General features: G+C 32.5%; 1 protein-coding gene across 1 annotated transcript; it reads left to right on the top strand.

The window, feature by feature from the left end:
• Positions 1–6,248: 6,248 nt before the first annotated feature.
• On the top strand, positions 6,249–7,091 carry LOC145824110 (L10-interacting MYB domain-containing protein-like). The gene is made up of 2 exons (XM_082923698.1): positions 6,249–6,380; positions 6,513–7,091. Exons 1-2 carry the CDS (start codon positions 6,249–6,251, stop codon positions 7,089–7,091), a joined length of 711 nt encoding a protein of 236 aa, XP_082779824.1.
• Positions 7,092–15,759: the final 8,668 nt, after the last annotated feature.

Raw genomic sequence — 15,759 nt, forward strand, 5'->3', positions numbered from 1 at the left:
CCCTGAACTGGAACTTGAAGAGCTTGGACCAACCCGACCCATCCACCCGGGACGAACTGTATTATCAACATTTTATATCAATTAGACAATATAGTAGATGGATTTATAAAACAGCATAAAATTTGAGGCTCCTTTTAGATTGAGTCTAAAGGAGCAAACTCATACCATTAGGGGATTAGCTATTAGGCCCGTTTGTTTGGAGAGTTAGAGGAGGGATTGGGATTGATAGTGAGGTGAGACTCACTAATATTGTGTTTGTTTTCAGAGATGGGGAGGGGATTGATAGTGTGCTCCGGATTAGGATGGGCCTCCTCAAAGGGATTCAGATGGGCCTCCAGGACTTAGTATTAGAAAAATATTCCGGCGGACTAAATTTTTTTATTTTTATTTATTTTTTACATGTCAGGCATTTTTTTTTGGAACATTAATGCTTAATTTTTTGTATTTTTTGTTAAGTAAAAATCATTATTTTATTCGTTTTATTTTTTTCTAGAAATTTTTTATTTTATTTTTATTTTTTTAAAATTTTTTACATGTTGAGCATTTTTTTTAAAACATTCATGTTTAATGTTTTCATATTTTTTTTATTTATTTTATTATTTTATATTTATTTTATAAAAAAATAATTTAACAATCCCTATACTAACAACTATCATCAAAACAAACACAATTGTACTTAATCCTCTCACTAACAATCCCATCACTATTAATCATCTCACTATCAATCCTCTTTATTCTACCTCTGAAAACAAATGAGGCCTTAGACTGAATTATTACCGATAATATTTTAGGATTTGTCTTTTCTTAAGTTAGTTATGTCAATTTGAGAAAGCGTTTAAGTTTCATAGGTCCATTTTGAAATCGATTTTGATAATCTGAACCGTTTACTTTTTACAACTCGTTGAGTAGAATATTCATATAAAAAGAAAAATCAAAATGATTGGATATCGGTAATTATATGTTTAAATCAAATTTGTATTTTAAAAAATAGAGAGATATTCTTGAAATTATATCTATCATCTATTTTTTTTAAACAAATATAATTCAAACATATGATTACTGATATCTAATAATTTTATTTTTTTTATAAATTTTCTACTTAACGAATCATAAAAAATGAACTATTTAAACCACGAAATCGATGTCAAAAAAAATCTATCAAATCAAAATGCTGATTTCGCTAAACCGATATTTTAGAACCTGAATCACATTTCCAATATTTTCAAATAGACATTGAATATAGCATGTGTTATAAAATAAATAAATAAATATATATATATATATATATATATATATTTTAGACAAAAGATCTCATGCATGCCATCAATCTTGCAAATGTATGTGCTCCTTTGACGAGAAGAAATGTGTGGATCGGGGGGGGACTTTATGCATTTTTTTTTTTTTTTTTTAATACTCGAAACACTCTCAAGACAGGGTTTTTAGAATCCGTCTTTACAAGTCAAATTGGAAGAAGTTAACCGATTCACTTAAATTATCGAATTTCTACTTAAATAATAAAAAATTTAAACCCTGATCAATAAAAAAAGGAATATACTTTCATACCAATTACGATAACTCTCGACAGTTTTTATGCACTCTTCATTCTTGGCTAATACCTGAATTGATTCCCGCCATTTCAGGACTGATGAGTCATTAGATGTTAAAAGAAAAGTACAACCATGCAGAGCTAGCTAGTGATATATGTAAGGGGGTCTTTGGAAAAAGATGCGGTACAAAATGTGTTGTGGAGCCCTATTGGGACCACACAAATTAATTTAGCGGTCACTGTGAGTATTTGGTCGGGTGGTTGGGATGATGTAATGTACCATCTCATTTATTAATGGATAATGATACATTCCACTAAAAGTGATGTTTTAAAGCACTATTAATGAGTTGGCAAGTATTTTAACTAAAAAAAAAAAAACACAAGACATAAGCAGTAGGTCCCGTCCACTGTCACATCACTAGTGGTGCTTTTAGAGCACTACTTTTAGTGGTCTCAAACATTATTATTTATTAATTAACCTGTAGTAAAAGTGGGACCTGAGGTGGGAATACATTAATTACAAACATTTTTTTTTTATGATTTCAAACTTTTTTTCGGTTATAGAAAAATTTTAAAAGTAATGTTAGAAACTTACATTTGCAACTCTCAAATATATTCTTAATAATATAACAAGGAAATAAATGTCTTATTTGGTAAAGCTTAATTTGGTAAAACTTTTCTTAAGCTAGAAATTGATAATCAAAAATCAAAAATTAAAAACACTCATTCTCTAACTTTCAAATAATTAATTTTTTTAGCTTATATAAGTTATTTCTGTCTAATAAATTATAAGTAGAAACTGTACTAAATAATATGACACAGACTCCCGTACTAAAATAAACTACCATCATCTCTTAAAAGCTGGACCAAATAGTCCCAAAGTCTCACATAATGTATGTGCCAAATAAAAAATTAACACTTATCATTTTACATTATTATGAGTGAAATTATGAGAGATTTTATTAGGAGTTTCAAATATTTTCTTAATTTTAACTGGGATAATGGATTCTATTATAAGTTTTACTCCCCAATTATTCAAATTATTTATTTAGTAGGTCTTTATTTTAAGATTATTTATTCTAAAAAAATTAATTGATCATAATCAAATAATTTTATTAGATTTAGTTTTTAAAAATCAAAAAACTATTTTCAAAACAATGATGGAGAGAAGCCAATTTCAAACAAGATAGTATATAAAGATTATATTTGATGCATGCCTTATTTGGGAAAATGATATTTTAGCTTTAAAAAACAAAAAAAAAATCATAATATTTGACATGCATTTAAAAAAGTTGATTTTTATCAGTGTAAAAAGGCAAACATACCCTCACATTAACTCTTTTTTTAATATACAATTAAAGCAAGGGTAAAATAAAAATTTCAAACAAAAACCTAAAACATAAAAAGTCATTAAAAAAACCTCTCCCCAAACAACATTGTAGTTTATAAGGATTACTTATAAGGCGTCGTTTGGGAAGGCAATCCCAGGCTAAAGTAGCCAAGTCGCGACAAAAAAGGCTAATTCAGCCAAGTCACGACAAAATCAATTTTCACGGGTGTTGGGCGAGGCTGTGTGGTGTGAATTTACCGAATTGCCCTGAGAGGTTAAAATCTCTCCATCTGCAAAAAGCGGCTCACATTAGAGCTCATACACACCCATTGCAAAGCAGAAGAGAAGAAAAACGGAGCTATTGGAGGCCGTCGGACCGACCTTGGCAGAGGAAATCGCAACCGGAGATCGAAACCGCGGCGGCGAACAACAACCAACTCTCTCACACTCAAACCGATCTGCAGGTGATGATCTATGGCCTATCTGATTTGTTTTCTCTTCTTCTCATCTGCGTAGTTTATGTTTATAACAGCATCGGTTCATGGCCGATCTGTTGGCTCACGGTCGTTATTGGGTTGATTACACTTACATTACACACAGACCGGCCACCGATCTGTCTCATCCGTAAATCTCGTCTTTTAGATCTGTTGTTATGTTCGAAATCTGTTCGCATCCAACAAATTTGGGGCATATTTGTATATATACATATATTATATATATATATATATATATAGTATCTGATCTGATTCAAATAGTTGGTCTGATTTATGAAAATCAGCTCTATTGATCTTATATATCTGTTCAGAATCACAAATTTGGGCCAGATGTATGAAGGCACCGTTGTTTAAACAATCAAGGAAATGCAAATCTATTCTACAATTGTTGTATCTGTTCGGTTATAGGTTCAAATGCAGATCCTTAATTTTTTTTTTTTTTTATAAATAAGAAATGCTGTTCCCATTTGTGAAATGCTCAATTCCCATTTGTGCTTAACAGAAATGCTCAATTCCTATTTGTGAAATGCTCAATTCCCCTGATTGTTGCCTAATAGAAATGCTCAATTCCCATTTGTGAAATTTTTTTTAATTACATAAAAAATATAATTCCAACTCAATTTGGGTTACAAGTTAGAGATATTAACAACAAATTGTCAAAATATATATAACTTATAGTCCAAAAAGAAAAAATTAAAAATTGTAATCAATTAAGTAATATATTAAAAATATATTACGAAGATATTAAAAAAATATATGTGAAATGTATATTAGAAATTTTGATTTACAAGGTAAAGACTGTAAAAATTTTATTACACATATATGTCAAAATTTAATTATGAAAAACTTTATCATCAATATATGAATAAATGTTTTCAAAAAAGCCAAAAAATATATTGAAAATATATTACAAATTAGATGTATTAATTTGCGTATATTTTTTACTCAAGACGACATGCTCAATTCTCAATTCAAAAAAAATAAATTAATTACATAAAAAATATTTTCCAACTAAATTTGGGAAGGAAGGTAGATATATTATCTACATATATTAACAACAAATTACAAAATATATGAAATTTATATTAGAAATATATAAAAATAACAGTTTACTAAAAATATATTACAAAAATGTTTGACAGATATTAATAATGTATTAATATTATATATTACAAATTTAGAGGTAAACAATAAAGAGTGTAAAAGTTTTATTAAACAGATATGACTACATTTAATTATGAAAAACTATATCACAAATATATTCCAAAATGTTTTCTAAATATATATATATATATATTGAAAATATATTACAGATTAGATGTATTAATTTGCGTTTATTTTTAACTCAACACGAAATGGTCAATTCTCATTTCTAAAAAATAAATTAATTAGCACCATAACTATTTTCGAACTACATTTGGGAAGGAAGCTACATATATTATGTACATATATTACCAACAAATTACAAAATATATCAAATTTATATTACAAATATATTAAAAAAATAGTTTATTTTCAATATATATTAAAAAAATGTTAGACAGATATTAATAATGTATTAATATTATATATTACAAATTTAGAGGTAAACAATAAAGAGTGTAAAAGTTTTATTAAACAGATATGACTACATGTAAGTATGAAAAAACTTTATCATAAATATATTCAAAAATGTAAATATATTCTCACCAATCCATTTTGCTGCCTATCATAAAAAATGTAGTACAAATATATTCTCACCAATCCATTTTGCTGCCTATCATAAAAAATATTATCAAAATATATTACAACATAGATTTATTAATTTGAGTACTCAATCGTGTTCATGTTAATTCATGTAAATTTACTTTATATTAAAGCGTAGCATGGCGTCGTTCACCTCTACTGCAACTTCCAGTACATGGCCAGGACGAATGTGTGCCTGTGGATATGGCCCGTGTATTGTTAGGATTTCCAGGTCCACCAAAAATCCAGGGCGTTCCTACTTTGTATGTCCCCGCCCTGTGGTGAGTGACCCAATCTTTACCGGTCATAACTTAATGAACATTAACAACCCATGAAACTAATAGTTCCATAATTTTCACTCATCAGCCTTGTGTCAGTTGCATTGGTTGGTGTGAAGAACGAAGCCATGAGAACCAAGGCTATGCGTCACCCGGAGATGAAATTGCCATGCAATTGCGGGCTGATGTCATAGACATTCAACAATCCTTTCGTGTGCTTAAGACCATTGTGTATGTGCTCTGCATTGTCGTTGTCATTTTGTTGTGCCGTATGTAAGCACCGTTACCATGTTCTTAGTATGTACAAAGACGTTAGTATGTTTTCAATATGTTGTTAGTATGTAGTTAGTATGTTTGTAGTACGATGGTATTATGTTGTCGCATATGGGAGCCGTAATACTAACTATCATATTTTTGTCCACTACTAACTTCCATGGAACCTGTGTACGTACGTAAAAAATGTTTTCAATGGGTATATGCAAATTTATCTTCAGCATCATATATCTCTGTTTGTTGTTTTTAATGTGTCATCTATTATGCGTGTGTATATAACAACCAAATTTGTAATTGTAATCTTTTGTAACCGTACATTAGTAATGGCTTCCACACGTACTTCGCCTCGTAACCACTCGAAAAACAAAGGCGTTGTCAGTGACAAGTCAACCAGTCTTGAAGAGACACAAACTCAGTTAAGCCACAAGGCCTCATAGGACAGTAACTCAGTCCGAGTTTTCCTCCAGTTGATTGCAAATGAGATTAGTAAAGGAAATCGGCCATTCTTAGTCCTCAGCCAGGCAAGGTACAAGTCGTTGTCAAGGAAATTTCAGAGAAAAACAGGAAAAAAACATGGACTGAAACAGTTGAAGAATAAGTACATGAGCTTGAAAAAAGAGTGGCAAGCGTGGACGAAGTTGATGGATTCAAGCAAGGGAGTGTCCGGGATAGGCTTTGACTATGACACCGGTTTGTTTCAGGCACCTGACGAGTGGTGGGACAAGATGGAATCAGTAAGTACATGTACAAACAAGTTTCATATTTGTCATTTACCAGTACATTTTTTACTTCTTCATTCAACTTCAATAAAATTTATTTAAATGAAATATAACGCCTACCTCTTTTACACATGTACATGTCTGCAGATCAACAAGGCGTGTGCGAAGTTCAGGAAGAAAACGTTGGAACACCGTGACTTGATGGAGACGATTTTCATGGGGGCAGCAGCTACTGGGAAGCACCATTGGACCCCGGGAGAGAATCTTCCTAAAGCTGCTACGGACTCATCTGATTCAGTGCGTAGTTTGGGAGCCCAGCCATTTGCTGATCCGATACCCATAGGAGTACAGGATGTGGATTCTGATTCTTCACTGGAGCATGTGCCGATTGAAAAGGCAAAAAAGAAAAAGACGCCATCAACAAGTGTCTCAAAGTCGAAGAAGGCAACAAGTGGTGCGTCTGTTATTGCGGAAAGCATGAACAGAATGACAGATGTGGTGCGTTCGAAGAATCAGCAAGTCACGGTCAGGCACCTCACAGGCAACGAATCGCTGTACACTATTTCCGAGTGCATGCATAAACTGAGCAGTATTCCATCCCTGATTGGTACGCCGTTATTCCACTTCGCCTCCACACTTATGGATGACGCCGATTACCGGGAGGTCATGATATGCCAGCCTGATGACGACCACATCATTGGATGGCTTACACAGAAGCAGCTCTAGTGTACTGCGTCGGGGCCATTTGCAAACCTGTTTGGGGGTCGCCGGATGTGATGTATCGGTCTTACGAGTGTTAAAGATGCATGTCCTTTTCTTCCTTTTTAAAACTTAGACTTATGGTACTATTGGCTATGTACTAAAACCGGATGGTGGTGTGTGCATGTTTTGCATTCTATCTTCTTCTTTTTTTCTTCTTGCTAGCTACGGGCAGCAACAAGTTTTAGGTAAGTGCATGGGTTGACGGGCCGGAAGCGTGGTTGTGCTTCGTTTTTGGGAAATGAATGGGATGTTTACGTTTTAATATTTTGTGTCGCTACATTTAAGACAGGGAATTACGTTTTAGATGCACGCTTCTGAATGCCTATATATCGCAAGTTCTTTTGTTAGTTTTGTGGTTGTTACCACTATGGCCCCCCTGTAAAGCATAAGTTGAACAGCTTCTTTTTTTTGTGCAATTCATATGATCATGCATTCCAAAGGACATTGGTCACAGCATTGCTTTCATTAAAAACAATGTCGGCATTGTATAATTTCAAAATTCAATATAATTTAAGTCAATGAATCACGTGCCAACTGATTGAAAGGCTGCCACTTTTGTAGGTTTCGCATCAATGAAGACGCGATGAATCCCTGGGATGGAAGCAACCATGATGAAATAATGGAAATGCTTAATCAAATGGCGGTCCAGGTGCAACAAGAACAGAACTGCACATTTCTACAAGCATGCCAGTTGGCGACAGAATGGTACCAAAAACACATGAATAAAACGCCATGTCGCACTTCTATACTAACCGGGAATACATGGATATGCGAACTATATGCGGGGCATATGGGTCGTTTTGAGGAAAATGTTTGCATGCCGAAGGAAGTTTTTGCCGCATTGTGTGAGACATTAGTAAATGATTTTGGGTTACAAGTCCCGCAACGTCCACATGGCTTAGCTGTTGAAGAAAGCGTTGCGATGTTTGTCCATGTCTTGAAAGGGAAGCAAAATCGGGAAATCCAGGAACGATTCCAACATTCTGGGGAGACTGTGTCGAGACACGTGCATAACGTATTAAATTCCATGAAAGAGTTCACTGTTGTCCATTGCCGGCCCACACACAGTCAGCATCGTATACATCCATACGTGCGGTCTAGACGGAAATACCTACCGTTCAAGGTACTTCAACAAAACATGATTGACATATAAATCAAGACAATATATATGGTTTTTGTTATTAACTGCACGTGACAAATTTGAAACACTTGTTACAAAGTTACGAAACAAAACATATGATCCATGTTTATAGGACTGCATTGGCACAATAGACGGAACACATGTCAATGCATGGGTTACGGGGCCAGATGCGGCAACATATTTCGGTAGGAAATACTGTCACACACAAAATATAATGGTCGCTGTCGATTTTGACATGTGTTTCATATTCATTTCTTGCGGATGGGAAGGAAGTATGCATGATAGTCACATATTCAACGAGATACTAACAAATGAGAATGTCCCCTTCCCACATCCTGACGAAGGTAACACATGGTCCTGTTAATAGATTTAATAATGTATTAATTTTTTCCTCAGAAAGCGTTATATGAAAATGACGCAGAATGTTCGTTTTTTGTGTCATACATTGTTGTCATATCTGCAGGCAAATATTATCTTGTCGATTCTGGCTATCCAAACCGGATTGATTACTTAACACCATTCAAAGGTGACTGTTACCACCAACAAGAATTCCGACGTATTGCACGGAACAGGATGGCAAACACGCCAAGGGAATTATTTAACAAAGTGCACTCGTCCTTACGCAGTGTGGTGGAACGCACTTTCGGTGCCTGGAAACAGCGATGGGGGTTTATTCGAGACATGCCTCGGTATGACTTTGCAAATGTGCAAGTTCAGTTAGTAGGTGCGTCAATGGCATTACATAATTATATACGGCGAAACACAGGTAACCCAACAACTGTTCAGCCAATCTGTGACGAGGAAGAGGCTATGACAATAGTAAATGCCATACCAGAAGTTGAACATGACGAGGATGGTTTAATGGTTGGAGATAAGGACCCCCATATGGCATTGGTCTGCCTTCACATACGCGACAAATTATGTTACATGCGTAAAAACAGAATGTTAGGAAATATATAGTAGTCAAAATAATTTTCGTATGGTCGTCACATAATGACACACGTGAAGCAGACTGTATTCAAATATATTATCATGTACAATATGTATGAGTTTCCACGGGAATGTAACCCCTTCCAGTTGTTGACGTGCCTAACTTTGAAAAACAACAATCCATACGAATTTTGCTTTTGGAAAAACAAAAAAAAGGTGAAACAGATAAAAACAAATGGAAAAGAAAAAGAATAGACAAATTGTCATGTGCGACGTAAATTACAAATAAATGAAACACATAAATATATTAAAAAAAAAGTTATTGTATACCAATTAAAAAAAAACAAGACATACTTAAAAATAAAAATCCAAGACAAAAAAAAAACATAGTTATAGTAAAAAAAATAAACAATAAAAAGACAAAAACATAAATTCGCAAATAAAAATCGAAAAATTTAAGCACAATACGCCAAATCCAAACCCAAAATTAAAAAAAGGAACAGGAAAAAAAATTAAACAAAATACGAAAAATCCAAGCGCAAAATAAAAAAATTCAAAGAAAAAAAAATTAGCGCAAAATCTGAAAAATATATTCAAAAAAAAAATAAAAAAATAAAAATTTGGATTTGCAAAATTCGGGAGATCGAAACCCAACATGAAAAAATTGTCAACAAAAAAAATAAAGCAAAAAATGCCAAAGCGAAACCCCCAAAAAAAAAAACAAAAAAAACGCAAAATCGAAACCCTACATAAAAAAATTAAAATAAAAAAGAAGAACCAAAATATGGCAATTCCAAACCCAAAATAAAAAAAATGAAAAATAAAAAAATTAAGCAAAAGTCGGCAGATCGACACCCAATATAAAAAATAAAAAATAAAAAAACCGAAATCCAAACCCAAAAACAAAAAAAAAAAATTAGGAAAATAGGTGAAATCGAAACCTAACAGAAAAAATTAAAATAAAAAATAACAAAAATATGCCAAATCCAAAAAATATATATATATTTTAAGCAAAAAGCCAAAATTGTAAAAAAAAATACCGAAAAAAAAAACATACCAAAAAATTTTGTTTTTCACCAAAAAGCCAAAATTGAAAAAAAAAAGAAAAGAAAAAAAACGGAAATAATGCCAAATCCTAACCCAAATTAAAAAATAAAAAAAATGGAAAAGGGCAATTTGGTCTTTTAACAAGATGACACCTCACCAAAAAGCCAAAAAGCCAAAAAAGTCAAAAAGCCCTTCCCAAACCAGGCTTTTTAGCCCCAGGCTAAAATAGTCAAAAAAGTCAAAAAGCCAACCCACTTCCCAAACGGGGCTAAGTATTATAACTCTTTTTTTTTGGGGGGGGGGATAGTTTGTATTTTAGTGTTGTTTTTTGTTTAAATTTGTATCAAACTATTTAGTTCAACTTCTATTTACAATTTATGAGGTAAAAATAATTTAGATATAAAAAAATATTACTAAAAAATTTAAAAAATTATATTTATATTTTCTATTTTCTAATCTATCAAATTGGCAGAAAATGTGCAATGGGACCCTAGGAGGACAGAAAATTACTTGTGTGTCTTACTTTGGAAGTACATTTAGAGGCCTTTTGTATATTCCCCTTATGTTCCATCACTCTTTCTCAACCCTTCATTGCTTTTTCTAGATGTTTCTGTGGGTTTTGTGACCCCTTTACTCCAGAATTCATCCTCTAACTCAGGCTTTAAATATCTTCATCAACGGTTTTGATCCGACCAATGGAACAAATCTGTGAAAGAAAGAAAAAGGAAAAAAAATAAAGAACAAAGAAAAAAGGAAAAAAGAAAAAGAGAACAAATGTATACACATACAAGAGGAGGAAATGTGTTCATGTGCCATTGTCTATCCCGGATGACACTTTTGGACCATAAGACTAGTGGTCTAATTTTTCACACTTTTTGGCCTGCTAATTTAAAACATGTAATTGGCTACTCATGTGATAAAATGTTAAGTTTGTTTTTTGGCTTAGGGGACCAGCATGTGAGGTAGACATTGATATATGGTTTAGCTTCTTTTAAATTTAAATTTAAATTTAAAAATAAGAAAAATTATTCAGATTCATAAGAGATTATGAGTTTCTGATGGTTTTTTTGGCTTTCAAATGTTAGAAATATAATTAGAATGTGTCAGTAAGGATCAACAAGTCCTTACAGAAATAATAAATTCCAACCAATCAATCAGACAATTGCTTCAAAGTTCTCTTAGCCTTAATGAAAAGGACTTTCACTGGTGACTTATTTTAAGAGAAAATTCAGAAGTTATTAATTAAAAAAAAAGGAGGAGGGAGAAAACAGTGTCAGAAATTGAATTTCATTAAGTAAACAAATATCTATAATAGTACCTTTACAATTCCACAGCTTCGAAGGAAATTACAGCAACGAACCGACTAAATTAGAACTATTCCTATAAGTAATTGAAATGTAGCGCAGGAAAGTAAAGAACTGAAATGGAAAGAATTGGAAGGAAAAATGTAAAGTAAATAAACTAGTTTCTGAATCTAATTCTAGGTCCTGTAAATGTAGTCATAAATGGCTATTTATAGGGAAAAACTTCCAACAATAACTGCCCAATAACCACCTAAAACTACAAACTCTTCTACCTTCATTCCCACAATGCCATATATCCGTCCATGTCTTCCACTAAGTCACTTTGTCCATCATATTCTTTACATGTGCTTTACCTTCTTCCACCTTGTCTTCAATGTTCCACCATGCATGACCACTAACTTGATAACTTCTCTTAACTCCTGATTGATTAAGAAAGTGTCACGTCACGTGTCCTGCAATAATAATAATATTACTATTTATGGTGTCAACATTACCTCCCGTGACTGTTTAAAAATTATGTTTATTTGAATTTTTGAAGAGCCAAACCAAGCACAGAATTGATACGAGTAATAAAGTACTTTAAATACCACAATAGCACCAATGAAGTGTTTCGCAGGGACACTACACTAAAGTCATATGCTTTGAATTCAATATGTGTACTTCAAAGTGATCAATTCAAATCAAGAAACACGAATTTGATTTGGGCACAATACATACCAATCTTATTTGGTATGAGTCATGAGTAGAAGCTTTGTACTTTCTTAGGGCAAGTTCAAAATTTCAACATGAGACACCAATTTGTAATCAATGAATGCATGCACTCATTGTGTATGGTGTCCAAAAATCATGGTTAATACTTCAATGACATGGCTACAGTATTATGTTCATTATAAACAACCTCATCAAAGCATTTTCGGAATCCTTCGAAGCTTCTCTGGCACCCTTCGAGGCTTACTAGAAGGTTCATTATAAAGAGAGACAAATTGAAGCCTCCTTGGAGCTACTTCGAAGCTATTTCAAAATGCTTAGAAGTAACTTCGAAATGATTCGAAGTTTACAGCCATGTAAAAGAAATAAATGTCTCACTTGACAGTAGCCAATATCATGGCAAAAAATTATGAGACATCTCAAATTCTTGAAGAGTTGTAATTCAAAGGATGAAAGCCATCCTCTAAAGGTATTATTAGAGGGCTAAAATCATCCTTCGAAGGTTGAAGGTGCCTACAAATGACTAATTACATCCTTAGAAATACTCAGCAAAGCTTCGAAGGTTCACAACCACCATTATTTTTTCTTCAAAGCTGTTGTTGATGCAAGATAGAGTACTTTGAAGCTAAAAAATTATGACAAAAAAGGCTTTCGAAGCACACACGTTGACCAACAACAAAGCCAAAATGATAATTGTCTACGTATCCACTTCGAAGACAATCTAGAGTATAAAAATGTCATGTCTAATACATTGCAAAGACCAATTTTTGGTCAAGAATGATGGTTTTCACATTACATGGTAAAAAACAACAAACATGTGAACTCATTGTGTTTTCTGCAAAGTTTCTTCTTCCTTGGCCAACTATAAATTTGTATTGGCTACTATTTCACATATAACCATGAAAATAGTCAGGACCATTATTATTGATCATTTCTATGCTTCCCATTGTGAAAATGTAGGAAAAAACTCAACAAATATATTTTATAAACTTCTCTATTTTGTTAACCATTTCATCAAAATTAAATTTTGATGTGAACCATAAATCCAAAATAGATTTTAAACAACGAAGATAGTGGTATATGGTGGTTTTGGAAATTCAAATATTTTGAGATTTTCCATATCATCAAAAATTTGGAATCCACTAACTATGGGTAGCTCATCGTTTTTAAACTCAAACTTGGTTTAAAAACATGCTCCCTAACAAACTTTTCGTGACTTGGCTCTCTACAAATGGATATATGAACCCCCCGAGCCATATATGGAACATCATTCTTAGCCATATTTGACTCAAGAACATACTCTTTCATTATGTTAATTTTATAATTTGGCTCTTTAAAAACGAGTTCTTAGACTCCCCGAACCATTGATGAAGTTATGTTTTCATCAATTTCAGTAATTAAAACCTGAAAACATTTTGTAAAACCCCACAAAATTCAGTCATTAAAGACTTGACAAGAAGGGTTAATAACTCATGTCTCCATTGGCAAATTTTCATATCAAGTTGATGAATTACTCCAATTAAATTGTGTATTTTTTCTTCTACCAAATAATATGAATAAAGCAACAACTTTAAAATTTTCTTCATCAAGAAAATGGATGTGACACCCCGTATTTTTGAGATATTAATAATTTAGTGAGTGGTATTGGTGATTTATGATAATAGTTTAGTGGTGAGATTTTTATATAAAAATTTAATTTAATATTATTTATTTGTATTTATCTCTTTTATATCTACTTTATTGCTATTCATCCCCAACTGAAAATAAATTTAACCCCATATTTCACGTTTCCTAGTATTCCTTTGGTGAAAAAAAAAAAAAAAAACGTGGCCTGCTATGCCACCTGCCCCCATACCCTTTTGTCTACCCTTTTTAATTATTTTCATTAATTTTATTTATTTTCTTTTACTTTATTAATGACCAACAGTCCATGCTGCCAAACCATACCCATTTGCTTTCCCAAACTTCCTTGATTTATTGGGAACATAATTGCCTTCTATTTTATTACCTCCTCTTGTTCTTATAAATTGAGCTTATCATTTCTCACTTCCTCAACTTCTTCTTTGCTTTGGCTTTATCTCTCTCTTCATATTGTTTTCTCTCTTAATTTGTTTGGGATCAAAATATTAAGTTTAGATGTGGGATTTAGAGTGAGAGTTAATGTTTTTAATATGAGAGTTGTATAGTTTATCAAAGTGAGATCAGAGTTATTTTTGGAGACCCATTGAGTAATTTAAGATTTATGGTGGCAGAATTAATTGATTTGAGGTAAAATTGGGTTGTACACAATATGTTCTATTAAATCTCTTTGCAAAGAGTTTTCTATTTTTAATTATCCTCAATTTCTAATCCACTTGATTATTGTGGTTATTAATAGATTTTGTAAAATCATTTGTTGTCGAATCGTTGATATTCTGATCATTTGATAAAATTCTCTGCAAATATTTCTGTGTCAAAATTGTGATTTGTCTGACTGAATGACATGGAAATACTTCGTACATGGATCAAGTGAATCTTGTTAAATTGTTTACACCAATATGCCCGGATAAGCGTGGAGCTTGGGTGAGGTGGGTGAATAAATAAATTTATTCACTGGTCATGTACTGAGTAGGACCGGGTATTTAGTCCTAGATAAATTATGGTTGATTTGTTGTGCAATTTGGTAAATTGCTTCATTATCGTATTGTTAATTTAATGTCATAAATTGTTGGATTCCTGTTAATTTATTCTGTATCCGAGCCTTGTATTCCTGTCGTATTGTATACTTACCCGAATTAATTTATTTTTCAAGTGCGGAGCAGATTTTAGCAGAGATCGAAATTGAGATTAGAAAGGTTTATTAATACAGAGATTAGGGACCCACCACTATAATTATTAAATTTGGAGATAGTTGTAATATTGTTTATTTCGGAGATAAATGTACTGTAGAATATTTTGGAGAATACGGTACAATTTGGAGACAATTTTGTAGTTATTATTTTTGGGAGCAAAATTTGTATATTTTTTTTGTGGCTATTTTAGTGTATTTAACGACCCGGAAGTGGGGCGTTACAATGGATCTCTTCTTGAAGATCTAAAATTTTTCTTTCACACCAATATATTTCATATTGATAAATTTGAATGGCAAAATCCAATTCGTTTGTCATTTTTTCTTCTATGCCTTCTTTAGGGCGCTCATTTTCTCTTTGTTGTCTTCGTCTAGCCATTATAATGATAATCCCACTAGGCGTGCTAAAAATATATGTTGGTTTTTTTGGGTTTGGAAGGTTAGAAATGTAATTAGAGCATACCAGCAACGATTAACAAGTCCTTAAAGAAATAGTAAATGTCAACCAATCAATTAGACAATGGCTTCGAAGTTCTCTTAGCCTCAATGAAGAGGACTTTTACTGGTAGCTTGTTTTAAGAGAAAATTCAGAAGTCATTAATTAAAAGTAAAAGAAATAGGGAGAGAACAGTGTCAGAATTTGAATTTCATTAAGTAAGCAAATGTTTACAGTAG

The sequence above is a fragment of the Camellia sinensis genome, chromosome 4, assembly GCF_055761805.1.
Source record: "Camellia sinensis isolate YWXY chromosome 4, ASM5576180v1, whole genome shotgun sequence".
NCBI lineage: Eukaryota > Viridiplantae > Streptophyta > Magnoliopsida > Ericales > Theaceae > Camellia > Camellia sinensis.

Excerpts from the sequence above, each read along its gene's own strand:
- LOC145824110 (XM_082923698.1), top strand. The coding sequence starts at position 6,249 with ATGAGCTTGAAAAAAGAGTGGCAAGCGTGGACGAAGTTGATGGATTCA. Across the intron at positions 6,381-6,512 it reads GGTGGGACAAGATGGAATCA|ATCAACAAGGCGTGTGCGAA; the intron begins GTAAGTACATGT and ends ACATGTCTGCAG.